The following is a 24744-nucleotide window of genomic DNA, read 5'->3' as shown; positions in this document are numbered from 1 at the left end:
ATATTGCAGGAATCGTCGTGCAGGGTTTACAATATTGTCATTTTGAGAAAATCAAGAAAACAAAGAATCCAAACATCTTTAACTGTAAAAATGTATGTACTTAGTATTACATAGTCATTAACATATATATAGATACTAGGAAGCCTAAGGAGTGCAACGCTGCAAGCTGACGAAAAATTGACCAAGTACTTCTCGAATTACAGCAAAAAAGAGGTCATTGCACGTAAGCGAGAACAAAAAATTTTATAATAATTTTTTTACAATCAGCTCTCAGCGTTGTTTTTTATGCACATTTAGCTACATTGTGCAAAGATAATTATAGCTCTAGCGTTCCTAGGTTCACTTTTACAAAACAAGCAAACAAGGTAAGCGCTCAAAACCTGTGTTTCGAGAAAAATGCTGTTAAAATATTATTTCGCCGTTTCGAGACAAAAAAAACATGGCACACATACTTTTAGTTAGTTAATATGCACCAGGCATGTAATTGGACTGATTGTTTGCATGAGCATGTCGTTTCTTAAAGTCCTGCTCCAAGTTGTCACCGTGAGCTCATTTGCTGACAAGGTCGGTGACGGTACTGACGCCGATGTGCGATGAATGTGCATGTGTCATCCGCGATCCGCCGAATGACATGGCGATGTTTTCCGGCTTGTCCAGAATCATAATCATTAGCCTGACTCATCATCATTAGCACTGCAGGACAAAGGCCTCTCACATGTTCCACCAGTCCAATCGGTCCTGTGCTCGCTGCTGCCACTTTATACCTGCAAACTTCCTAATCTCATCTACCCATCTAACCTTCTGTCTCCCTCTAACCCGCTTGCCTTCTCTGGGAATCCAGTTAGTTACCCTTAATGACCAGTGGTTGTCCTGTCTACGCGCTACATGCCCGGCCCATCTCCATTTCATGTTCTTGATTTTAACTATGATATCCTTAACCCCGTTTTGTTCCCTGATTCACTCTGCTCTCTTCTTGTCTCTTAAGGTTACACCTACCATTTTTCTTTCCATTGCTCTGACTCGTCCTCAATTTAAGCTGAACCCTCTTTGTAAGTCTCCAAGTTTCTGTTCCATAGCTAAGTACCGGCAAGATGCAGCTGTTATATACCTTCCTCATGAGGGATATTGAGAGTGCTTGCCAAATGTGCTCCACCCCGTTCTTCTTCTAGTTACTTCAATCTCGTGATTCAGCTCCGTGGTTATTACCTGTCCTAGGTAGACGTAGTTTTTTACAACTTCAAGTACACTATTACCTATCTCGAAGCGCTGTTCTCTTGCGAGGTTGTTGTAAATTACTTTCATTTTCTGCCAACTAAATTCAAGACCTACCTTTCTGCTCTCCTTGTCTAACTCCGTAATCATGAGTTGCAATTCATCTTCTGAGTTACTCAGCAATGCAATGTCATCGGCAAAGCGCAAGTTAGTAAGGTACTCTCCATTAACACTTATTCCCAATTTTCCCACTCTAGGCCTCTGAAAACCTCCTGTAAGCACGCGGTAAATAGCATTGGCGAGATTGTATCCCCCTGCCTTACACCCTTCTTGATTGGTATTTTGTTGCTTACTTTATGGAGCACAATGCTGGCGGTTTATCCACTGTAGATTTCTTCCAGGATGTTTATATATGCTTCGTCGACGCCCTGGTTCCGCAGTGTCTGCATGACTGGTGATATTTCTACCGAATCAAATGCCTTCTCGTAATATATAAAGGCTATGTACAGTGGTTGGTTGTTTTATGAGCATTCTTCTATTACGTTATTGATAGTATGAATGTCGTCAATTGTTGAGCAGCCTGTTCAAAATTCTGCTTTTTCCTTCGGTTTATTGAATTCTAATGTGTTAGTTCTGTTAGCAATTGCCTTTGTTAATAGCTTGTATACCACGGAGAGCAAGCTGATCAGCCTGTAATTCTTCAAGTCCTTGTCATCTTCTTTCTTATGTATTCTATCTTATGTCCAGATTGAGTTACACGCAAATGTCGCAAACCGAATTTATGCACTCGCTCATAATTTCGCGGCTACATGAGTTCCGATTGTGTTAGTTTTCTTTTCACGTAAGACTGCCGCATTTTAGAGTGGCGACCGCGACATCTGTGCGAACATGTCGTTAAAAGCAGTCTACCTGTTGCCAGTAGCCTCCATTGCGTGGGCGGCGAGCCTGTTCACCGCGAACATTCATTTTCTGTTGTTTGTTGACACGCGGCGTACTCCACTCTGACGACCCATCACGCAGTTGACGCACAAGCGAGGTCGTTTCGTAAGGCGCGGGGGACCGGGGCATCGGTGCGTTTAGCGATAAGACTGCGCTTCGTTCTACCGCTGCAAACATTGATATTTCTCGGAGCTTCACTCCTGCTTTTTACTTGCTGTCCTCTAACTGGTGAGGCTGCAAAACACGGCCGCTTTCAGTGACATTGTCAGCAATCGACCGACTCGTACGTGAGCTAGGCCTACAGCGGTCACTCGGCGACCGTTGTTGACCGCCGCGAGTTCATTATCCTCGTTGTCCTGGGCCATAGCGGGGCTTTCTGAAGTTCACGGCGAACGAATGATTGCCACACCCGCTTCATGAATTAGTATGGCGCGAAACTTCTTTATCGCAGCAGGCAGTCAACAGCACCATGAAAAAATGGCGCATGTCCGTGCATGTTCACGTGAAGCAGACACCAAAAATACCCCTTGGCCAATAGGACGCCTAGGTTTTGTCAAGTGCCCCAAGCAGCCAATAGAATCGCGTGCTGATGCTTCTTGATGACGCGTTTTAAGAAAAATGAACCAGCGAATGAGAAAGCCGAACCAGCGGTGGCGGAAAATTAAAGACAAAAAACGACCCTTTCAAATGAGACCAAGATGACCACGATAGGTATGTACCGGCAATGGTTCGGCGTGGAAAAAGCGCGATTTTAGTGTCTATTTGCCCTAACATTCATCTCACAGGGGTGTTATAAATTGATTTAGCACAAGAAATAATGACGCGAGAAGCTAGAAACTTCTCATATGAGTGCATAAAGAGGTACATATTCCGAAAATGTCGGCTTCAAAAAATCAATTTTTTTCGCAATTTTCAGCCTTCTAAGACCCGTGTCCCCCCTTAATAGCTGCGTTTAGTGTCCCTTTAAGGGAAGACGTGGTAATGGGAATGGTTCTGAGCCCATGTTTCATGTCACGGTGAAATATTACTTCAAAATATGCAGAGAAAGTTGAGAAAAAAAACATGTTAATAGTAGTGCTGTTCTCAAAAACCGTGACAAAATTGTGCTTTAGAAAATGCAAACCTGCACTATGGTGTACTGGAATGGGGCAGTGGTGGTCATTTTGACGATGACGCCACCCGTAGGTTGCCATCATCGACCGGTGTGACCAACGCGGGCAATTCAAATTTGCATTGCCGAACTTTCTGCAGATAGTGAGTAAAATAGTCACATAACTAGATTGAAATGAGAAGTATCTGTAAAATTAAAATGCATTGAAGTTGAAAGTACCTGTAAGATTAAAACACATCCAACACATATGGATGCATTAATGATGCTGCTCCTGTGTAGTCACGCTTGCACAATTCTTATTGCAGAACAGGGACCCAGATCGTCTGCTAGCTTACTTTTTTGACTGCAGAAGGAATGAAAAAGCACATCGCTATTTATTTGGTCCATATGTACCGCTGCCTGGCTATCACACTAACTTGAAGAAATGCAATGAAATAAACGAGGAGGCTCTGAAGGATAACATTATTAGCGGACGAATTCCATGACCACCACTTATCTGCATAAGCCAAGAGAGTAAGCAGTCCCGCTGTTAAAAAAATTAACGCTCAAATACATACTGCTTTACTTCTTTGTACATTTTTGTAATGATTTTTATATTTTTTACGACCAATTCTGAAACTACAAGTACTAATCTCGGAGGATTTCTCAGCTGCTCATAAATTACTCTACAGGATGCTGACAGGTGGCGACACAGTAGTATAGTGCGCTCCAACAGCACTGGCCGTCATCCCAAAAAGAGCCACGTCTGGGGCGCCGGGCGGCACACTACCCCATTTCAGCACACTATACCTGCAGCTTTCCCTTGGCATAGTGCCACCATAATGCGTCATCACAAGAGAACAGATCAGAGTTTAAGATAGCCACAAAGCTGCATTTCTACAATCAAAAACAAAATCAGCTTCATTCAGAGTTCCGTTGTCTTAGCTTTTAGTGGCATTTTCTTTGATTTCCATTCTGTCGGCTTCGATTTCTTCAGCAATCGCTGTCAGTCATCCCAGGGCCTTTTCACAACAAATAAAGATATAACCATTTCATTTTCTGCACTAAAATCCTGAGACATTGGTAAATACTGTAAAGCTGTCCATAACTCACTACACGCCACACAAATTTTGTACTTTGCTTTCTATAAAAGTAGTTAATAAGACAATATGAATGGAACCTTTAATATTTGTGTGCTTATTTGAATATTAAATATAAACTAACAGCTTTACTGCACAAAATGGTCCTTAGTGAATATCATTATGCAAAAGCCTTCATTAAATTATGTCTAACTCATCAATTATTTTGGATTACAATGACAGTATATCGAGTATTGCAATTCAGAAACTACAATGAATAGCTCGAACCAATTGCAATTATTATATCAGCACAACAAAGTGCATCTTCGGGCATAACTTTATACCTTTCGTTCCATAAGTAACAAAATAGTTTTCATTGCCACGTCCCCTCATAAAGGTTCTAAAAATTTTTGCATCATATGATTCATGATCGTGTGATTCATGCATCATGTGATCATGCATCATGTGATTCACTAATAGTGAGACTAGTATTCTGTTATAATTCAAAAAGCATTGAAGGGCCCCTTTATTACACTTGAGGGTGCGGCCTCAATTACCAACCATGGCGGCCACATGCTGATGATGTAAAAATGCCGAAATGCCCGTGTAGATTGGTTCATGCACATATTACAAGGTTTGAAATGGTAAAAATTTCATCCGGAGAGTTCCACTATGACACGCCTCAATCAAAAAGAGGTCTTAGCTTCCAAAAATCCTAACATTGAAGGTCATTTTTAGTTTACAAACACACACACATCTCCGATCCTGGCATAGTTAAGAGTCAAATTTCGCAAATTTATCTCCCCAGAATAAACCTTAATTTTCTTACTCTCCCTCCCACATCACTCTCAGGCAGCACATGATACTATGAAGAGCCGAACATGTCATCCTCTATATAGTCAATAGCATGCTCGATAATTTCACTTTTGGTGAGCTTTCATTCATGGGGCAGGATTCTATAAGACTGATCTGCCGAAAACTTACTTTACTGTTTCAAAATTTACCAATAGCATCACCGAATTCGGTGACTCAAAAGTTAATGAAGTTTTACAAGAAAAAAAGAAATGTATCAGTATTGCCTCAAAAAATCTATTTCAAGCATCAAAAGTTCACCAAAATGCAATGCACTACTGAAACAATGAACGTGTCATGCAAGTAAGAAACGATGCGAAAAATGTGAACAATCACAAGCATTGAAAGAGCCCAAAATACACTACCAAGCAACCCAGACTTCAAAAGACAAACACAAATCTCAAATGTCACAGAAAGCACTTGAAACCACAATAGCAAATGTGCACCATTAGTCTTATTTGCCCTGCTATAACAACTATAGTTTTCTTTAGCTTCCTTGCATACTCTTTTCATAAATGTAAATTTCTGCGAGTCAGCTCACCCAACTAATGACACCTAGGTCATCACTATTAGAAGTTTCTGCAAGCACAGTCTTTGTCACAGCAGAAAACGTTAGCACGGCTGTCATGGTGAAACAGTGCACAAATGACAAGCCCTAGCATGTGCAGCTAGCACTTTGTATTCTTGTGAAAGACAACTGATGCTGCCACTAGTTGGGCAAATTCGCAGCGCAAAATAAGTGAGCTTGACAGTTATGAAAAGGGCCTATCAGGCACTGGCTGAAACTAGCCCTACGATAACTTACCTGCTGGCCATCACTATCTTTCCAAGCCTAGTGTCGCAGCAACACACGTTTCCCGTTCGTACCCAGCTCCCACAGTTCGTATCCAATGTCTCCTTCAGGCTGCATCAAAACGTGCAGTAGCGCTCTGTGAAGCTGCAAGCATGGCTGGCCGCTGAAGGTGTATGAATGGCAATATCTCAAAATTTATATACATGATTTCTTAATTTCGCTATTTGTTCAATACCATAAAGCCTCGGTCAAATCTTGGTGGTATCATAAGAATATGAAAGTCAGTGAGATCTCCCTAGTCCCTGTGGCCTGAAGAAAATCATTTGCACAGCTGATTACACATTAGCCTACCTTCTACTTGAGCTAGTTTTTTTTATGCTCCAGTGAACTCACAGCCGACACGACATGACTCCAATAAGGAAAGTGTTAGTTCGGGGATGTCTGCATCAAAAAACTTTTTGGTTCAATATCCTTTCAGACCAACAGGTTTGTTTTTTAGGCAGTTCATCGAATTCTCAAAACAACGGCAAATTTTCTTCATTATGACACAATAAATACTCTCAAATAGAAAAATATCTATGACAAATGTGGGGCTGCAGGTATGTACGAAAAAAAGATGATGCAAAAAGCAAAGGCAATGAGGCAATAGTGGTTTTTAGTTATGCATATTTTGAAATGGGTAGCACAAAAATGTGCCAGATCCGACGTACAATGGGAATCTATGATATTATGATGATTTGTGGGGTTTAACGCCCCAAAACCACGATATGATTATGAGAGACTCCGTAGTGAAGGGCTCTGGAAATTTCGACCACCTGGGGATATTCACTGTTTTAAGGGCCTGCCGACCCACAAAAAATAAATAAGTAAACATTTACAGTCAGTACAGTCGGAATTTGCACGGATCCGCCTAGCTTCTCATTCAAACAGCGCTTTGAGCTGCGCTAGGTATCATAAGTAGCTACTGGCGAGCAACAAAAGAGAAGAAGCATCAAAACCACGAATAAATAACACGCTCGTTTTGTCGGCTATCTCTATGAAATCTAGAGCACTGTTTCTCATATGAGTCCACATGTGCTCAATTATTTCTTGAGGAACCCGAGTATAAGTAACGTTATCACAACATTTATATCACTGACGACTAAGCTTTATTATGCTAGTTTTGCGGAAAATGATGCTTTCTGAAAGGTTTATCTTCTTTTAACTAGGTGCTTTCGCCCTTATATTTGGTACTTTTACGCAAGCTCCCAGTGATTAAAGTACCAGGAGGCCGAGCCATGGAGCCGAGCTGAAAGAAGACGTGTACCTGTGAGTCATGAACTCTACGCAAAATGAGTTATCTTAAACACATTGAAAAGTGTCAGTTCTGCACAACTATAGCCCGTCTGTTCATCTGCAAGTTATTTTTTCAGCCACTTTTCTTTCTTCTTATTTACATTACATTGGTTCTAATAACTTCCCATATACATTCCTTGGTATTATTGTCTGCTAGATCTCATTAATATTGTGTCAAAACACGAAAAAACGAGCCCTTAGGTATACGTTTCTTTCCCTTATATATATCATGCCACATTCCATTTCCCAAGTTTTTGTTATTGTCCCAAAACACCACACGATTCTCAGCGCAAACTGCGCCTGCAGTTTTCGAGAAGGTTCCGGACTGTAGTAGATCATTTTGATAAGATCACACCCTCTGTGCGAACGGTACAGATTGTTCTGGAACCTACGCCACCACCAGTGATAACGCTAGAACATTCGATGGCAAGAGTATAAATGCCGACGCGCTTCGCCGCTTGTCAGTTGTTGATCGAAGGCCGACGCTCCGTTCGCCGCTATCAGTCCGAGGCTGCTGCTGCGGTAATTGGACTTTCCGTCTACCGGGCACAGGTTTGCCCAAATAAACAGTTAAATCCCGACACGAAGTCTCCTGTCTTCAGCCACGTCATGACCCCGTGACATCTGGTGGAGGTGCTGTTTCTTCCATGTACCGGACGCCTCCGTCAAGCCGTGAACCCAGCCCACGCCGTGAAGACACCGACGCCAGCAAGGAGCAGCGAGTTAGCCGCAGGCAACAAGGTCTGCCACCGGAGTACGGGCTCTTACTGAACAAGGCTCGAAAAACCAAGACGTTGACGTCAACCACGGCGACCATGTCAACGCCGGTTCTACCTGCACCACGCCTGCTCGGGCAACCCTAAGAGCCGCCAACTTTCCGCGGTTCGCCACTGGAAGACGCGGAAAGCTGGATCGAAAGATTCGACCGCGTCGCCGCCTTCAATAACTGGACAGACGAAGACAAGCTACGGCATGTGTATTTCGCCTTGGAAGATGCTGCTCGGACCTGGTTCGAGAATCAAGAGTGAAGCCTCACAACGTGGGACGCCTTTCGTGCTAGGTTCCTCACCACTTTCGTGGTGCGCAAGGAGAAGGCCGCAGCTCTCCTCGAAACCCGCATGCAGGTGCCAAATGAAAACGTGGCGATATTCACGGAAGATATGATTAAACTCTTTCGCCACGCTGACTCCGACATGTCCGAGGAGAAGGTGCGTCTACTTATGCGAGGAGTAAAGCAGGAACTCTTCGCCGGGCTGATCAGAAACCCGCCTAAGACGGTCGCCGAATTCATTTCCGAAGCATCTACGATAGAGAAGACGCTCGGGATGCGCACGCGGCAATATAACCGTAGCTTCTCGTCTACAAGCTACGCCGACATTCAAGTGCTCGGAACCACTGACTTGCGTGAGACGATCCGAGCTATCGTGCAAGAGGAGCTGCGAAAATTACTTCCTTCAGCGCAGCCTCACGTGGAATCCATCGCGGACGTCGTACGCCAGGAGATCCAGCAGGCGCTGGGTGCCCTCAGCCTCAAGAGCCGCAGCTTCAAGTCATGAGCTATGCTGCTGCAGCACGCTGCCACGCCCCTCCTCCACGCGCACCCCAAAACGCCGCTCCATCGCACTTCCGTCGCCAGACACCACCGCCGCCACCACCCCCACCGACGACCTACCGTTCGCCAGCGGGCCAGCGCAGTGCGCCGAGGAAAACCGACATTTGGCGCACCCCTGACCACCGCCCACTGTGCTACCACTGCGGCGAGGCCGGGCACACTTACCGCCGTTGCCAGTACCGACAGATGGGACTGCGTGGCTTCGTCGTCGATGCACCACGTCCGCAGCCAGGGGAACGGCCACGTGACATCGCTGACTACCTGACAGGAATTCAATGGACACCCGAAGTCCTTCCCGTTCGCCGTCGCCCAGCCGCCGCATGTCACCGCACCCCCGGCAGTACTCCGGCCCAACGCTGGGCCGGTCTCCTAGCCCGTATCCGGGAAACTAAAGGCAGCAACCGGTGGAGGTGCGGTTGCTGTGTGACGGACTACCGAAGATCCTCCGACGACGACGACGCCGCGACGGAGCTTTCCGAACACAACGCAAACCAGGCAAAGCCCTGACGGCGAAAGCTCACTTACCGAAGGTGGCCTGACGACGCAACATGGAAGCAGCGGAACAAGCCGACGCAGCCGTGACCCGACGCCACGTCCTAACTGTAATGCGAGACGGCGAACTAGTGACCTCGACGTTCTTAACGACGGCCACAGTGTGACCGCTCTCGTCGATACTGGAGCCGACCATTCTGTCATCAGTGGGTCGTTCGCCGTGAAGTTAAAGAAAGTTAGGAGAGCTTGGAAAGGCCCTGAAATCCGCACAGCTGGAGGTCATCTCGTAACGCCTGCAAGAATCTGCACAGCAAGAGTCACCATTAACGGCCGTATTTATCCTACAGACTTCGTAGTCCTACAGCGTTGCTCGAGCGATGTTATCCTTGGCATGGACTTCTTATGCCTCCATGGTGCTGTCATCGACCTAAAAACAAAGTCGATAACGTTATCCACCGAAGAAGCACTACCACCGCGTACGCCGTCAGGACACCATGCCTTGAATTTGCTGGAAGAACAAGTCACCATTCCGCCTCGCTCAAGCGTCATTATTTCAGTCGGCGCTCCTTAATCACCTCATTTGGAAGGCGTCGTTGAAGGCAGTCACTATCTGTTGGTCACCCGAAATATTTGCGTCGCAAGAGGAATTGCAGAGCTGCGGGGAGGCAAAGCAATGGTTATGCTCACGCATTTCAGCAATGAGTACAAACATGTGAACAAAGGATTAACGGTCGCATACATCGAAGAAATTGTCGAAGCCACCAGTGCTTTCGCCCTCGCCGATTCTGCGGAACCTGCTCAGAGGAACCAAGCCCCTCCCATAGCTTTCGACGTCAATCTCAGATTTCCGAACGATAAGCAAGAACAGCTCAAGGCCCTGCTCCTGCAATACGAAGATTGCTTTTCATCGTCATCGAAAATTCGGCAGACCCGAATCACAAAACATCGCATCATAAACGAAGAAAATGCCAGACCACTTCATCAGAGTCCGTACAGGGTTTCGACGCGAGAACCTGAAGCCATGAAGAGACAAGTTGATGAAATGCTGCGGAATGACATTATCTAGCCGTCCAAGAGTCCATGGGAATCCCCCGTGGTGTTAGTGAAAAAAAAGGATGGGACCCTACGTTTCTGCGTCGATTATCGCCGCCTGAACAAAATCACAAGAAAGGACGTGTATCCTCTGCCACGAATAGACGACGCACTTGATGGGCTCCATAATGCCAAGTACTTTTCGTCAATGGACCTCAAGACTGGCTATTGGCAAATCGGAGTCGACGAAAGAGACCGAGAGAAGACGGCGTTTATAACACCGGACGGCCTCTTCGAGTTTAAGGGGATGCCCTTCGGCCTTTGCTCAGCGCCTGCAACTTTTCAATGCGTTATGGATACAGCACTGGCAGGATTGAAGTGGCAGACTTGCCTTGTGTACTTGGACGACGTCGTCGTGTTTTCCTCGAGCTTCGACGAGCATCTTCGACGCCTTGAAGCTGTACTTCAAACCATCAAGACTTCCGGACTCACACTGAAGCCAGAAAAGTGCAGATTTGCGTATGAGGAGCTCTTGTTTCTGGGACATGTTATCAGCAAGTCTGGAGTTCGTCCCGATCCACGGAAAACAGCCGCCATCGCCGACTTCCCGCCACCCACTGACAAGAAGGCCGTGCGCCGATTTCTGGACCTGTGTGCCTATTATAGGCGGTTCGTGAAAAACTTCGCCCGCATCGCCGATCCTCTCACTAACCTTGCCAAAGCCGACGTAGAGTTTAAGTGGGAAACGTCACAGGAACACGCTTTCCAGGAGCTTAAACATCGCCTCCAGACGCCTCCGTTACTTGCCCTTATCGACGAATTCGCCGAGACAGAAATACATACTGACGCAAGCAGCGTAGGTCTTGGCGCCGTTCTTCTGCAGAGGGCTGACGGACTTGAAAGGGTTATTAGTTACGCCAGCTGATCGCTATCCAAAGCAGAAGCAAATTATTCCACAACAGAAAAGGAGTGCCTCGCCATCATCTGGGCTACATCAAAATTTCGCCCCTACCTCTACGGCATGCCCTCAAAAGTTGTGAGCGACCACCACACCTTGTGTTAGCTAGCCACCTTGAAGGACCCTTCAGGTCACCTCGCACGATGGAGCCTGAGACTTCAAGAATATGACATTACTGTCATTTACAAGTCCGGCAAAAAACACTCCGACGCCGACTGTCTCTCTCGTGCGCCTGTCTACCAACCGCTACCCGACGACCCGGATGACGACTACTTCTTAGGAACGATAACTACCGATGACTTCGCTGAACGAAAGCGGGCCGACCCGGAACTTAAGGCCCTAATAGAATACCTCGAAGGCCGGACCGCCGAAGTCCCGAAGGTATTGAAGCGCGCACTTGCGTCGTTCTTTCTACGAAACGGTCTTCTACAAAAGAAAAACTTTTCACCGCTTCGAGCTAAGTACCTTTTTGTGGTGCCTTCAGCTCTGCGATCAGAACTCCTGCAGGCCCTGCACGACGATCCGACGGCAGTGCACCTCGATGTTTCTCGCACGCTCGCGAAGATACAAAAAAGTACTACTGGCCACGTCTTATCACCGACGTCACTCGTTATGCGAGGACATTCCGGGACTGTCAGCGACGCAAGACACCGCCGACAAGGCCAGCGGGACTTCTGCAGCCAATTGATCCACCTTGCCGACCTTTCCAGCAGATTGGTATGGACCTACTGGGGCCGTTCCCGACGTCAGCTTTCGGAAACAAGTGGATCGTGGTAGCTACCGACTACCTCACCCACTATGCCGAGACAAAAGCCCTGCCAAAAGGCAGTGCATCCGAGGTAGCTAAGTTCTTCGTCGAAAATATCGTCCTACGCCACGGTGCCCCAGAGGTCCTTATCACCGACAGAGGAATGGCATTCACTGCCGACTTAACTCAAGCGATCTTGGCATACAGCCAAACAAACCACCGCCGGACGACAGCGTACCACCCACAGACTAATGGCCTCACCGAGCGGCTTAACAAGACGATCGCCGACATGCTGTCAATGTACGTCGATGTCGAACACAAGACGTGGGACACTATTCTTCCGTATGTGACCTTCGCATACAACACGGCGGTGCAGGAGACGACGCAGATATCTCCATACAAATTGGTCTACGGAAGGAGCCCGGCAACGACGCTCGATGCCATGTTACCCAACGTCACCGACGAAGAAAACCTCGATGTGAGCGAGCACCTTCAACGCGCCGAAGAAGCCCGACAACTTGCGCGTCTCCGTATCAAGAATCAACAGACGACTGACTGCCACCATTACAACCTTCGACGACGCTTCGTGGAATACCAGCCCGGTGAACGTGTTTGGGTGTGGACGCCGATACGCCGACGTGGACTAAGTGAAAAGCTTCTGCGACGGTACTTCGGACCGTACAGGGTGGTTCGACGTCTCGGCCCACTTGATTACGAGGTTGTCCCCGATGGCATCACGAACTCTCAACGACACCGATCGCGACCTGAAGTCGTCCATGTCGCGCGCCTCAAGCCGTTTCATGCGCGTTAGCAAACTGAAACAGTGTTTGTTTGTATTATTGTTGTATCGTAATTTATTCACTGTACTTTCTTGCATTATTATTGTACCTTCATCTATAGTTAAAGCATCAGAACGATGCCTTTTTTTAGAGGGGGGCAATGCCATGTTCCATTTCCCAAGTTTTTGTTATCGTCCCAAAACACCACACGATTCTCAGCGCAAACCGCGCCTGCAGTTTTCGAGAAGGTTCCGGACTGTAGTAGATCGTTTCGATAAGATCACGCCCACTGTGAGAACGGTACAGATTGTTCTGGAACCTACGCCACCGCCAGCGATAACGCTAGAACATTCGACGGCAAGAGTATAAATGCCGATGCGCTTCGCCGCTTGTCAGTTGTTGATCGACAGCCGGCGCTCCCTTCGCCGATCTAGCTGGCTCTTCTCCAGTCCTCGCGCGAGACCCGGGGTCACGTCACGCGGACGTCGACCCCAGGGGTTCAAGTCAACAAAAGAAGTCTACGCGGCATCGGCGTCTTGTACGCGCGACCGCCGCCCCTGGGTCTCGGGCCTTGCTGCCTGGAGCCCGCCTACCCCATGCCAGGAGGAGGTGCAAGGTCCCCGGTTCACGCCCACCGTCCCGGAGTCCACCTGGTACCACCAAGACCTGCGCGGCGCCCGCCTCGGCTGAGCCGCTTCCTACAAGAGTGCAGCTCGACTGCACGTTACAAGTCACCCACGAGCCACGCCCAACCGGCGGCTTGCGGGGTCCGCCCACCAGAATGGCCACGCCATTTGAACTCCCGGTGAGGAAGAATTGTTTCATGTTTTCTGTGCCCGAGGGCGATATCTCTGTCGATGAGTTAATTGACGCAATTGAAGAGACAGTTGTTGACGACAGCGTATTGGTACTGCAACATATGGGGGGCGGAAAATTTCTTGTATGCTCCCGCAATGCTGGCCAGGCGACGAGGCTAATGGTGGCGGAAGGATTTGAAGTGAACGGGGTGAGGGTGCCAGTAGAGGCAGTCGGGCTGCCGATTACTTATGTGAACGTTTACCGTTACCCCGCTTTTCTATCAGACGAGGCCCTTAGCAACGCCTTAGCCCAGTTTGGTAAAGTGAAGGGCATTACGTTCGCCACCCTAGCCACTCTCCAGACCAAGTTAAACGGGGTACGTGTGGTTAAAATTGAGATGTGCCGCCCAGTCCCCAACTTCATCACTATTGTGGGGCACAAAGTCATGTGCGAGTACAGAGGCATGCGCCGGGCGTGCGCGCGTTGTGGTGAAGTCGGCCATATGGCGACTGCGTGCACCACGGCGTACTGTAAGCGGTGCGGCACCTTCGGCCACGATACTGAGGGCTGCTCGGCAGACTAAACTTTGCGGGGGTCACCACGGAACACGCGAGTGCTTTCGTAAGCGCTCATACGCTTCGGCCGCCCACGGCTTCTTCTCGCCATCTGAATCCGCTTCGTCGCACTCTCAGTCAAGCGGCCCCGCCTCTGCCCAAGCAACTAACTCGCCCCGTATGCAGGTCCTTACGTCCAGGTCCGCATCCTGCACAACCGAGAGGGGATCCCCTTCCGGGGACCGTGACTTACTCTGATCTGACTTCAGGCAATGGCATGGGCGATCCGTCCGCCAGTGAGGGGGAGAGGCCCGGGAGATTTGACGAGACTACCACCAGGTCGACCGAAACAGTCTAGCGATATCGAGACGGGTTTGGCGCAATCGTCCCCCCCCCCCTAAGCCGCCTCCACCCTCGGCGAGCCGGGATGACTGCGGGAATTCGCTGACCGCGGCTGAAGCAACCCCCGAGTACAACGAGCAGGGAGAGGCCCTCCTCGCTTTATCCCACACACCCGTCAACGTCCGGGCCCTAGTGACCGAGCCTGGTCTTGGAGGCCGGCACCCAAGACCCAGCCGGCGACGACGCCCCCGTAAAGAGTAAAGTTTATTACTTTCTACCCGGCGACAGCGAATGCGACCATGCTGCACCGACTTCCTCCCCCGCCTCCCATTCGGCACGCCCAAGCCGGAAATCATCCGCGAAAACTGGACAGATGGCCACTGGGCTAGAGCAGAGAGCTCGCTCGCGCTCATGAAGACGCCCTGATGACGATAAGCGGTATCTGGGTGAGAGGGCAGCCAGCAAAGAGGTCCGGCAGCGTAGACCCGGGACCGCAGGCCAAAGCAGTGATAGCGACGCTCCACCACACGCGATGGCTCAGAAGCTAGCGAAAGACTGTGTAGGCAAATGGGAACCACCCCCCAAGCCCCGAGACGCAGGTCACTGAAGCGGCGCGCCTGCCCTGTCGGCTTCACGGCCCTTTTCCCTTCCTCTCGTTCGCTCTGGCCGCACTATGTTCCACTTGCCTTCCCTTCTCCTTCTGGTGAAGCACCCTCCTCGCTCCTTTCTGTCGGCAAGCGACTGTCGCTTATCTTGCTCGGTGCATTCGCTCACCCCTCTTTCCTTCTCCCCTTCAGCGCTTAGCATCGTGCTCAATCGGCGGATGACGGCCACGCTGCTTGCTAGCCTCGATACTTCCCGCGTTTTGTTTTCTTCTTTTTAAGGTTTTTGATGGCCTTTTTTGAAATTGGCTACGTGGAATATCCGAGGGTTTAGAGATAGGGCAAAACAAGCAGGCATCCTAGGTTTTGCTAGGAACCAGAACATAGACCTCCTCTTTATTCAAGAGGCGAATTTCCGAACGCCGCTGGATGTGGTTAATTTCCGCCGTGATCATCATACCGACGCCTTTTTCTCTCTGGCGACCACGAGAGCATGTGGGGTCGGAGTAATATTCGTATCGGGCAGATTTCGATCAAAATCCTATTGTATTTTGGGGCGAATGGTCGGTACATAATGATTGACATTTTCATCGAAGGCAAAAAGATACGCATTGTGAACGTCTATGCCCCCGTGACAAGAACACATACGAATAAGTTCTTTCAAGAGATGCACGAACTCCTCCTAGAGCCCGTTCCCTATGTACTGGTCGGTGATTTTAATTGCGTGGTAGATTCTAACCGGGACGTGAGGGGGCCAAGCCAAGGAAGATCAACCTACAATGCAAAAGAGTTGGTGAAAACCCTTCGGCACCTAAACCTCTCGGACATATGGGCACACCTCTATAAAGACCGCTTCGTAGCAACCCGTACCTCTAGATCAGCAGGAAGTAGAATAGACCGGATGTACTTTCCGGACCTCCTCCTCCCTTTGGTTGAAGGATGCGAAGTACTCGCGCTCCGGGCCAACCTGAAAGAGAAGACGGATCATGCCCCGCTTGTCACGATGGTAATGGGATCCCCTGGCTCGCACTCTGATAACAATAGCTGGAGAATAGACGCTGAGCTGCTGAGAGATGAGACTTGCATAGAAAACTTGAAAGCTGCCATCAGCGCATTAGTAGAAAATGCCGGACGTATTACCCCCCCCCCCTCTGTAGGATAAACTTAAGGAAGAATGGAAGGCCCTGTTACAAAAAGAAGGCAAAGCCAGAAAAATACGTCATACACAAAAGATAAAAGAACTTCTTAGCCGGATGCAGATCATCAAGGCAGCTGACACGTTGACCATGTACAACAGAGTACCTGACCTCGCTCGAGGAGCAATACAACCAACTCCTCAGAGATACCATGAGGCGACCTAGAAGTGAGCATGGATTGTTGGGTGCCCCGCCGCGGTGGTCTAGTGGCTAAGGTACTCGGCTGCTGACCCGCAGGTCGTGGGTTCAAATCCCGGCTGCGGCGGCTGCATTTCCGATGGAGGCGGAAATGTCGAGGCCCGTGTGCTCAGATTTGGGTGCACGTTAAAGAACCCCAGGTGGTCGAAATTTCCGGAGCCCTCCACTACGGCGTCTCTCATAATCATAGGTGGTTTTGAGACGTTAAACCCCACAAATCAATCAATGGACTGTTGGGCATAGGCGACCGGAGTTGATGTGAGGGAAGTACGTGGAAATGGCTGTTTGCGAATTACGGAGGCAAAGCGCTTAGACGGTTCTGTAACCGACGACCCAGCAGAAATTGAGAACATCTTCAGAGAGTACTTCAGCATACAGTTCCAAGACACCGAACCAATAGACACCAATCGGGGACCCGACCATGTCAAAGAACTTTGCAAACATCTGCAGCGAATTAAGGAGGAGGAGGAGCCAGCAACCCTTAGCACTGAAGTCTCCCCTGCAGAGCTTCGCGAAGCCATAAGAAGCATGACCCCCAATTCTGCCCCAGGCGCTGATGGCCTGACTGCAGCCTATGTGAGTTTTCTCGAAGTTCTCGAAGAACCCTTGCTCGCGATGGTGAATGCGATCTTCAGGTCCTTTAAGAAACCTGACTCCTTCGGAGTGGGTAACATTGTCCTACTACAGAAAGAGGGTGCACAACCAAACGAGCCCACGGCGTGGCGTCCAATCACGCTTTTGAACACCGATTACAAGCTGGTAGCCACTATACTGAACAACAGGCTCAAGCTCCTGTTACCGGACATCATTCGCCCGTACCAAACGTGCGCGATTCCAGGAAGGTCGCTTTTTGCGAACCTCGCAGTGATCCGTGACTCTTTCGAATACGCGACGACAAGAGGTTTCAATAGTGTTTCTATTTCCCTAGACCAAGCTAAAGCTTTTGACAGGGTACGACACCATTACCTCTTCGACGCGATGCAGGAGTTTGGCTTACCGGCAAGTTTTATAAAACCGGCAAAAACTTTGTACGAGGACCTAACCTGCACCGTTGTGATAAACGGAGTCGCAACGCCGGCATTCAAGTATAGCAGAGGCATAAGGCAAGGATGCCCATTGGGCCCGATCTTTTTTGTCATGTCGTGCGAGCCGCTGATCACAAGTGTTGCGCATGAAGGCATTCGGGGCTTCCCACTGACGGGCCAGGCGTAGGTGAAAGGGCTGGCATACGCGGACGACATTTCCCTGTTTGTTCGGTATGAAAGCAGCCTCCAAGCCTTCAGTGCGACGTTCACAAGATACGCGCAGACATCCGGAGTGGCGATAAACGCGGACAAGGGCAAGGCGATGCTATTTGGGACTTTCCCTAGAGAAACCCTAGGAATAATCGAAGTGGTGTCCATCGTTAAAGTACTGGAAATCTACTTCTCCAGTGAAGGGGTGGCTCCAGCCACGTTGCAGAGAGCCCTCGAGAGGGCAAAGCAGGCAGCTGACCGCATTCGCCTCCTAAACCTTACGTTACGTGAAAAAGCACTGGCAGCAAGGACCACCGTTTGCGCGTTTGCGTTCTACGCCAGTAGGGTAGCGGTGATCCCTAGGAGAACCGCGAGCCAACTGAACGCCGGGATCACCTATTTGCTATGGGAAGGGAAACCAGCACCAGTCAAGCGACACCTCCTTCAACTACCCGAGGACAAAGGTGGCCTCGGCCTCCCACACGTACAAATGACCAGCCAGATACTGGCCCTCAAGATTACCCACATGCTTTATTACGCAGCGAGTTACATTGGGAAGAATCTAATTAACTACTGGACAAGCACCATCACGCACTATCTGGAAAACGACAAACACACTGGCCCGCGCGCAGAAGCACCCTCACACTTTTACAGGATGGCGGCACCTACGACAAAGATCATGGAAAAAGAAGCCCCGAACTGTGACAATGACAAGGACTCACCCGCCCGAATCGTCGAAGCGATGACAGAAAACCAGTTGTCCGAAGAAAAGGAGCAGATCAAAAGCCTAGGACTGTGCAAACAAAAAAGCAATAAGTACCGACCGCGCGAAGTACATGACTTCGAGTGGAAGCGCAAGTGGCAAGTTTTGCCCACGAGACATCGCCTGCACCGTTTCGGCATCACACCGAATCGTCAGTGTCCTAATTGCCGCGCTGAGGAAACGATCTCCCACGTGTTGTTAGAATGCGGGGCGGCCAAGTCGGTATGGTGCGTGGTTGCGAAGTGCTTCAGCATCCGCCCTCCTCCGGCCCTCGAAAGGAATAGGGGCTGCTTCGCAAGGCTGGTGATTGCCATCACACTCTTCGTGATTTGAAAACACCGGTGCCTTGCTGAGGTAAAGAACACCCCAGTGAGAGCGGCCTACCCAGCACTAGCCATGATCGGGCAGAAAAGAGTGCAGTACTTGGCCAAGCAACTGGAAGCTGGCGGGGAGGACCAGTTCCTTCGCCGCTGGCACACAGTTTCTTTTCGTCAAAGGTGCGATACTCCGTACCCCCATAATCCCCTACTAACCCCTTTTCCCCAAAGCATTGTGTTACAAGTGTATGTATAGCGCCAGTCGAAGTAATGTAAATATACCTACCCATGTTCACGATCTGTTGTAAATATATGTATATGTGATCGTAAATATATGTTTGTGGTTTTTTTACGAATGTATGCGTAGTTTAGCACAAACTTGTATATATATATATATGTGACGCTATGATGAATGGGCGACGTGGCCTGGCGCATACGCCATGTTGATTCTATTCTGCACTTCTTCCTTCTCGGCCTCTACCAATCATCGCTTGATACGTCACACGATTCCCCCTCCCCCCGAAAGAAGGCATGGATTACGAACGAGAAAAAGTAAACAAGGCAAGGTTGAGAAGTCGCAAATGTCAAAATGCACAATTGGTTTCATGTCCCAGTGGTGTTCCGTAAACTCGCAAAACTTCAGAAATGAGTGCGGCAGTCCGGTGAATGGGGGAGTTCTGGTGGGCGAGGTTGGCTGTGGCGTTCTGGAGATGGTAACCGCGTCTTGCAAAACTGCACTGACCATGACATTACTTGAGCAGCTGCGAGGAACGAACAAGGTTGGAAGTCCTTGGGGCACTTGAAGGTCGAATGTCGTAGGCGCCGAATCCTCTGTCGTACGCGCTGTATTTTGTGTCGCGGCTGAGACAGAACTAGTGCTTGCAGCCTGCGTGTACAAGAACTGAAGTTCAAGGAATTATGTCTATGTTCGTGCGTTGTACAAATTATACCGTTCAGTCTCTTTCGTAGTTTTCTGTGGCGTTGGCTCCGTTGTCGTAAACTAATGGGATGGTGTCTGAATCTTTGCATGATAGAACTGGTAACTTCTTTTCTTGTTTGGTGTTTCCTGAGGTTTCGTAGCTGTAATCTTAGGCGCAGTCTTGATATTTTGTGCCAAATGCGTTTCTGGCGCCGATCCTTTATGCGAAGTTGCCTCGCTTCTTGAATTTGTTTTAAGAGGCTTGCTTTGCGTCGTCGTTCTTGTTGATGTGTCCGTTGGAGCGTCTGTGATTCACGTACTTGCTTTTGCTGGTGTTGCTGACGTTGCTGTGGACCATATTGCGGTGGAAGCCCTTCTCGAACATCGCGCTGGTTTTCATGACAACCTGATGGGGTATCCAGTCGGCAGCTGGTAGTCTTTGAGCAGTTGTCATGCAATTCAGGCAATGAAGATGATGCTTCAGAGTTGATAGAAAGTTCTTCAGAAGCTTTTTCTGCACTGTTCACTACGAGAGGCTCTTGCGCATGGCAGCGTCTGACGTTCGATGTGCCTAACCCTTCGGTGTTGCTTCGACTGTCGAGTGTGTATGCACGGGGCGGTGATGCATGAACACGTGCGGAAGGAGCATGGCTCAACTGGGTATTTTCTCGGTGTGTCAACTCGTCTATCGTGAACATGATGTCCTTATGAGGCAAATGGTGAACGTCAGGAACGCTTGAAGAGCCGCGTGAAAAAAAAACCGGGTGGTGGACCACGTATGCGAGACGAAAAATGAAGTGCATGAGGTGGGTAAACAACGTCTCGTGTCGTGTGCTGGAGCGACGACTTTGAAAATACCGGCTTTCGTGCAGGGAAACGCGCTTGACGGTTGAGTTTTTCCCAATATACGCATGGCCTTCTGTAAGTAAACGCATGTGCCACTTTGTCTTGAGCCACTTGCCGATTCGCGCTGGGCTTTCGAATGGTTGAGGACTGCTTAGAAAATCGACGATAGTGTGCGGTTGTCTCTAGATGGTTGGCAATGAGTAGGTCTTGGTTATAGTCATTAAAACGGGTAATCATCTCCTCCTTGATTTTTTTGCCATGACTCGTCGTTCTCAAATATGTGAATTAGGTAAAATTTGAATGCCTCACCGGTGATGTAGTCGCTGAAGTTCGTAACCATCTCCCGTTCCGACCAAGATGCAGCGGTAGCGTGGAACTCGAATAGGTCGAACCAGTCCTGTACAGGTCCATCGTCCGCTGCTCCGGTGTACTTGGGGATGGGAAGGTCGGTCGATGATTCTGTCATGGTGCTGGTCGCTGTGTGCGGCTAGGAGATGATTCTGTAGTCGATGTATGGTCAGGGCGTCTTGTGTAGAACTGCGTCGATGATGAGACACTCATGAAGTGGCTGGGAGGTCTTCATCCTGTCGACTTGTGTGACGCTATGATGAATGGGCGACGTGGCCTGGCGCATACGCCATGTTGATTCTATTCTGCACTTCTTCCTTCTCGGCCTCTACCAATCATCGCTTGATACGTCACATATATATATATCTATATATATAGAGAGAGAGTGCCCCGCCGCGGTGGTCTAGTGGCTAAGGTACTCGGCTGCTGACCCACAGGTCGCGGGTTCAAATCCCGGCTGCGGCGTCTGCATTTCCGATGGAGGCGGAAATGTTGTAGGTCCGTGTACTCAGATTTGGGTGCACGTTAAAGAACCTTAGGTGGTCAAAATTTCCGGAGCCTTCCACTACGGCGTCTCTCATAATCATATGGTGGTTTTGGGACGTTAAACCCCACAAATCTAATCTATAGAGAGAGAGAGAGAGAACATCAGTGTATGTGTCGTTAGTTTCCTCTATGGATAATGGAGTTTGTATGCCCCATAGTGCACACGAGGGGTGTCTAAACGAGCACTGTATGTATAAAATGATGTAAAGAGTTTTTTTGAGTTTGAAGTTAATAAACTTCTCTTTGTATCTGTGCGAGACTGCTGCTGTAATTGGACTTTCCGTTTACCGGGCACAGGTTCACCCAAATAAACAGTTAAATCCCGACACGAAGTCTCCTGTCTTCGGCCACGTCACAACCCCGTGACAATATTGTAACGATGTTGAAGTACTCGGGGGTGTGATAAAACTTATTTTATTACACCCCCGAGTCCTTCAACATCTTCACATTTCTGGTGGAGGCACTTGGTAAATCGGTCTCGTGGATTCTTCTGTTATAATCCTGTGTTTTGCAATAGCCGTGCGTCGCACCTTAGATGACGTTGAATAGCAGTCCGAAAATTCTTTTATAAGGGCAAACAATGGTTACTTTTGACATTCTGGGAGCCTATGGTTGACGTTAACAGATACGTCGACGCTGCAGGTCTCTTGTGGAGTGGTTGGCGTTGTCGCTAAACTGCATAGTTCGGTCGCCATGCAGAACTCGTGGAAATAGGTGATAGCCATACCTTGCGCGATGTGCTGACATTCATTCCAAAAATGCGTAAGGAGTACAACTGAGTGGCCATTCCTTAAGTGAACAACACCCCTCACCACGCAAATTACTTTGTTTAAAAAGAGCCCTACATTTCTATCCGCTATTCCTTCATGGTCACAAAATGCCTTATTTTCGACAAGCACCATTACACTACAGCGGGGTGGCACTGTGACGTCATCATCAACAACGCGCAGAGCAGTAAGACGTCGCTTTTCCTATTCCTCCACCGACATAGATTGTTCGGTCGAAAACGTTACACTGGATCTGCGCAGATTAATTATGGCTCCATTGGCTTGCAGAAAATCCATTCCTAGTATAAGCTCTCTTGAACAGTCCGGCAGTGCGATTAAGTCAGCAACGTAAGTAAAGTCTCTTATTTCGAGCCTTGAGGTGCATATGCCAAGCGGCGTAATAGTGTGGCCACCTGCCGTGCGTATCTGTGCCCCACTCAATTTCGTCACAACCTTTTTCAGTTTCTTTGCCAATTTGTGACTCATTACCGAATAATCAGCGCCGGTGTCAACTAAAGCATTCAGCTTGTATCCGTCTCTTTTCAACCGCAAATCTGAAGTAATATTCGCACTGCTGCACTTATCCTCTGTAAACATAGCATCATCCCCTTGAAACCGTTATGGAGAATCTTCGCAATTGTGGACATCATTGGCCTCACCTCCACAGGTCGCTTGCTTCAGTTTTCTGGGTTTGGGCTTGTATAACGGTGCCCAGGCCGTGCGGAAGAAGCACGTGCATGGGCTGGGTGATCGGTAACGCCTGGGCGACGACGATCTTGGCTGATGTTGGCGTAAACTGAGTGGGCTGTGGCGTGTGGACAGGTATTCTTCGATCTCTGCTGGCCGTTCACCCTTTCAAGGACATGGTGCGTACAACGGAAAGCCCCTTAATCCTGCCTGTTGGTAAGGGCAGAACCTATACAGGCGACCTGCTTCCCCGCTATGGAAACAAAAGGCCTGCGCTTATGGTCACGCCAGATGTCACTTTTCCGGGGCCTTAGATCCACGTAGCGAGCTACACTACGGACTCGTGGCAGGTAGGTATCCGTCGGTTCCACTGGATGAGGTGCGCTGCGTACCGTCTGTAGGTAAGGAGCGGCCATCGCAACTGCTGCATTGGTGTGTGCCGCGGGTTGTGAGTATTTCAGAGTACGTTGGGATGCGTTGGATCGGCTGTGGCTCACGCTCCGGCTCATGTATTATCTGCCTCAGTGCATCTCGTACTACGTCGACGACAGACAGTGTTGTTGTAGTGTGAGGTGCTTGCAACTTGCTGAGCTCTTCCCTGATAACCGACCTGATAAGTCATGGACGCAGGGCGTCTATGTCATTTCGCTGTCCTCCGGAGAAGACATTGGCAGGTGCGTAGTTTATGTTCCAATTGTACTGTCGAGCCCGCTGTTCTAGCGTTTTCTCGATGGCTGTCGCTTCCGTATGAAACTCCGCAACTGTTTGTGGTGGGTTGCGGACGAAAACAGCGAATAGCTCTTGCTTCACCGCACGCATGAATTGGCGCAGCTTCTTATCTTCAGTCATATGGGAATTTGCGCGCTTGAACAGGCGGATCATGTCCTCGATGTACATTGCGACACCTTCGTTGGTGAGTTGGTTTCTGGTTTCAAGCGCAGCCTGCGCCTTTTCTGTGCGATCCGTGCTGGCATACGTAGCCAGGGCTTGTCGCCGAAATTCACCTCAGGTCGTAAAGGAGGTTTCATGGTTCTCATACCACGTCTTTGCAAAGTCCTCCAAAGCAAAGTATACGCGGCGGAGTTTCTTTCTCTCATCCCAACCGTTCAAACTTCCCACTCTCTCAAAGTGGTTCAGCCAATTTTCTACGTCTTCATACAAGTCGCCATTAAATATTGGTGGCTGGTGAGGCTGATTGATCACCACGTGTGCCGGTGTTACCTGGCTTGTCATGGTGGTGGCGTCCATTGACTTAGTTCCCCTCGGCGTGAAGTGGAGTGGACTGAATTCTGGTGAATCACCTCGAAGACGGTGACTGTTCCTCTGATGAACATGTGTCAGCTCCACAGGATCAACTTGCTGGTGGTCGGGGCTACGCTGTCGTGCGTTCATAGGGCTTGGATTAATTACCCAGCACGTCCACCAGAAATGTAACGATGTTGAAGGACATCGGGTGTGTAATAAAACGTATTTAAAGGGCGAACCTGTGCCGACAACTCTAATGGACTATGGTCGTAGAATGTTACAGCAGAACACCAAAGATGTCCGCCTTCTTTTTCCTCTTCCAGAGAAGCCACGAGCGCGAGGCGCACATCAGCCGGGTCCAGCTGGGTGCCCGTGCCATCATCGTCGTCTCTTCGCAACACTAGACGACGCGCATGTGTGTCCCTGTGCGGGAGGTGATGGGCGCGTTGTTTGAATGCAG

General features: G+C 49.1%; 1 protein-coding gene across 1 annotated transcript; it reads left to right on the top strand.

Moving 5' to 3' along the window:
• Positions 1-507: 507 nt before the first annotated feature.
• LOC142788236 (uncharacterized) lies at positions 508-24744 on the top strand. The gene is made up of 3 exons (XM_075884831.1): positions 508-574; positions 13356-13726; positions 24608-24744. The coding sequence occupies exons 1-3, from the start codon at positions 508-510 to the stop codon at positions 24686-24688; spliced, it is 519 nt and encodes a 172-aa protein (XP_075740946.1). The 3' UTR covers positions 24689-24744.

Source organism: Rhipicephalus microplus, unplaced genomic scaffold, assembly GCF_043290135.1.
Source record: "Rhipicephalus microplus isolate Deutch F79 unplaced genomic scaffold, USDA_Rmic scaffold_49, whole genome shotgun sequence".
Taxonomy (NCBI): Eukaryota; Metazoa; Arthropoda; class Arachnida; order Ixodida; family Ixodidae; genus Rhipicephalus; species Rhipicephalus microplus.
Note: the sequence above shows the minus strand (reverse complement) of the source record. Positions and strands in the feature narration are given on the sequence as shown.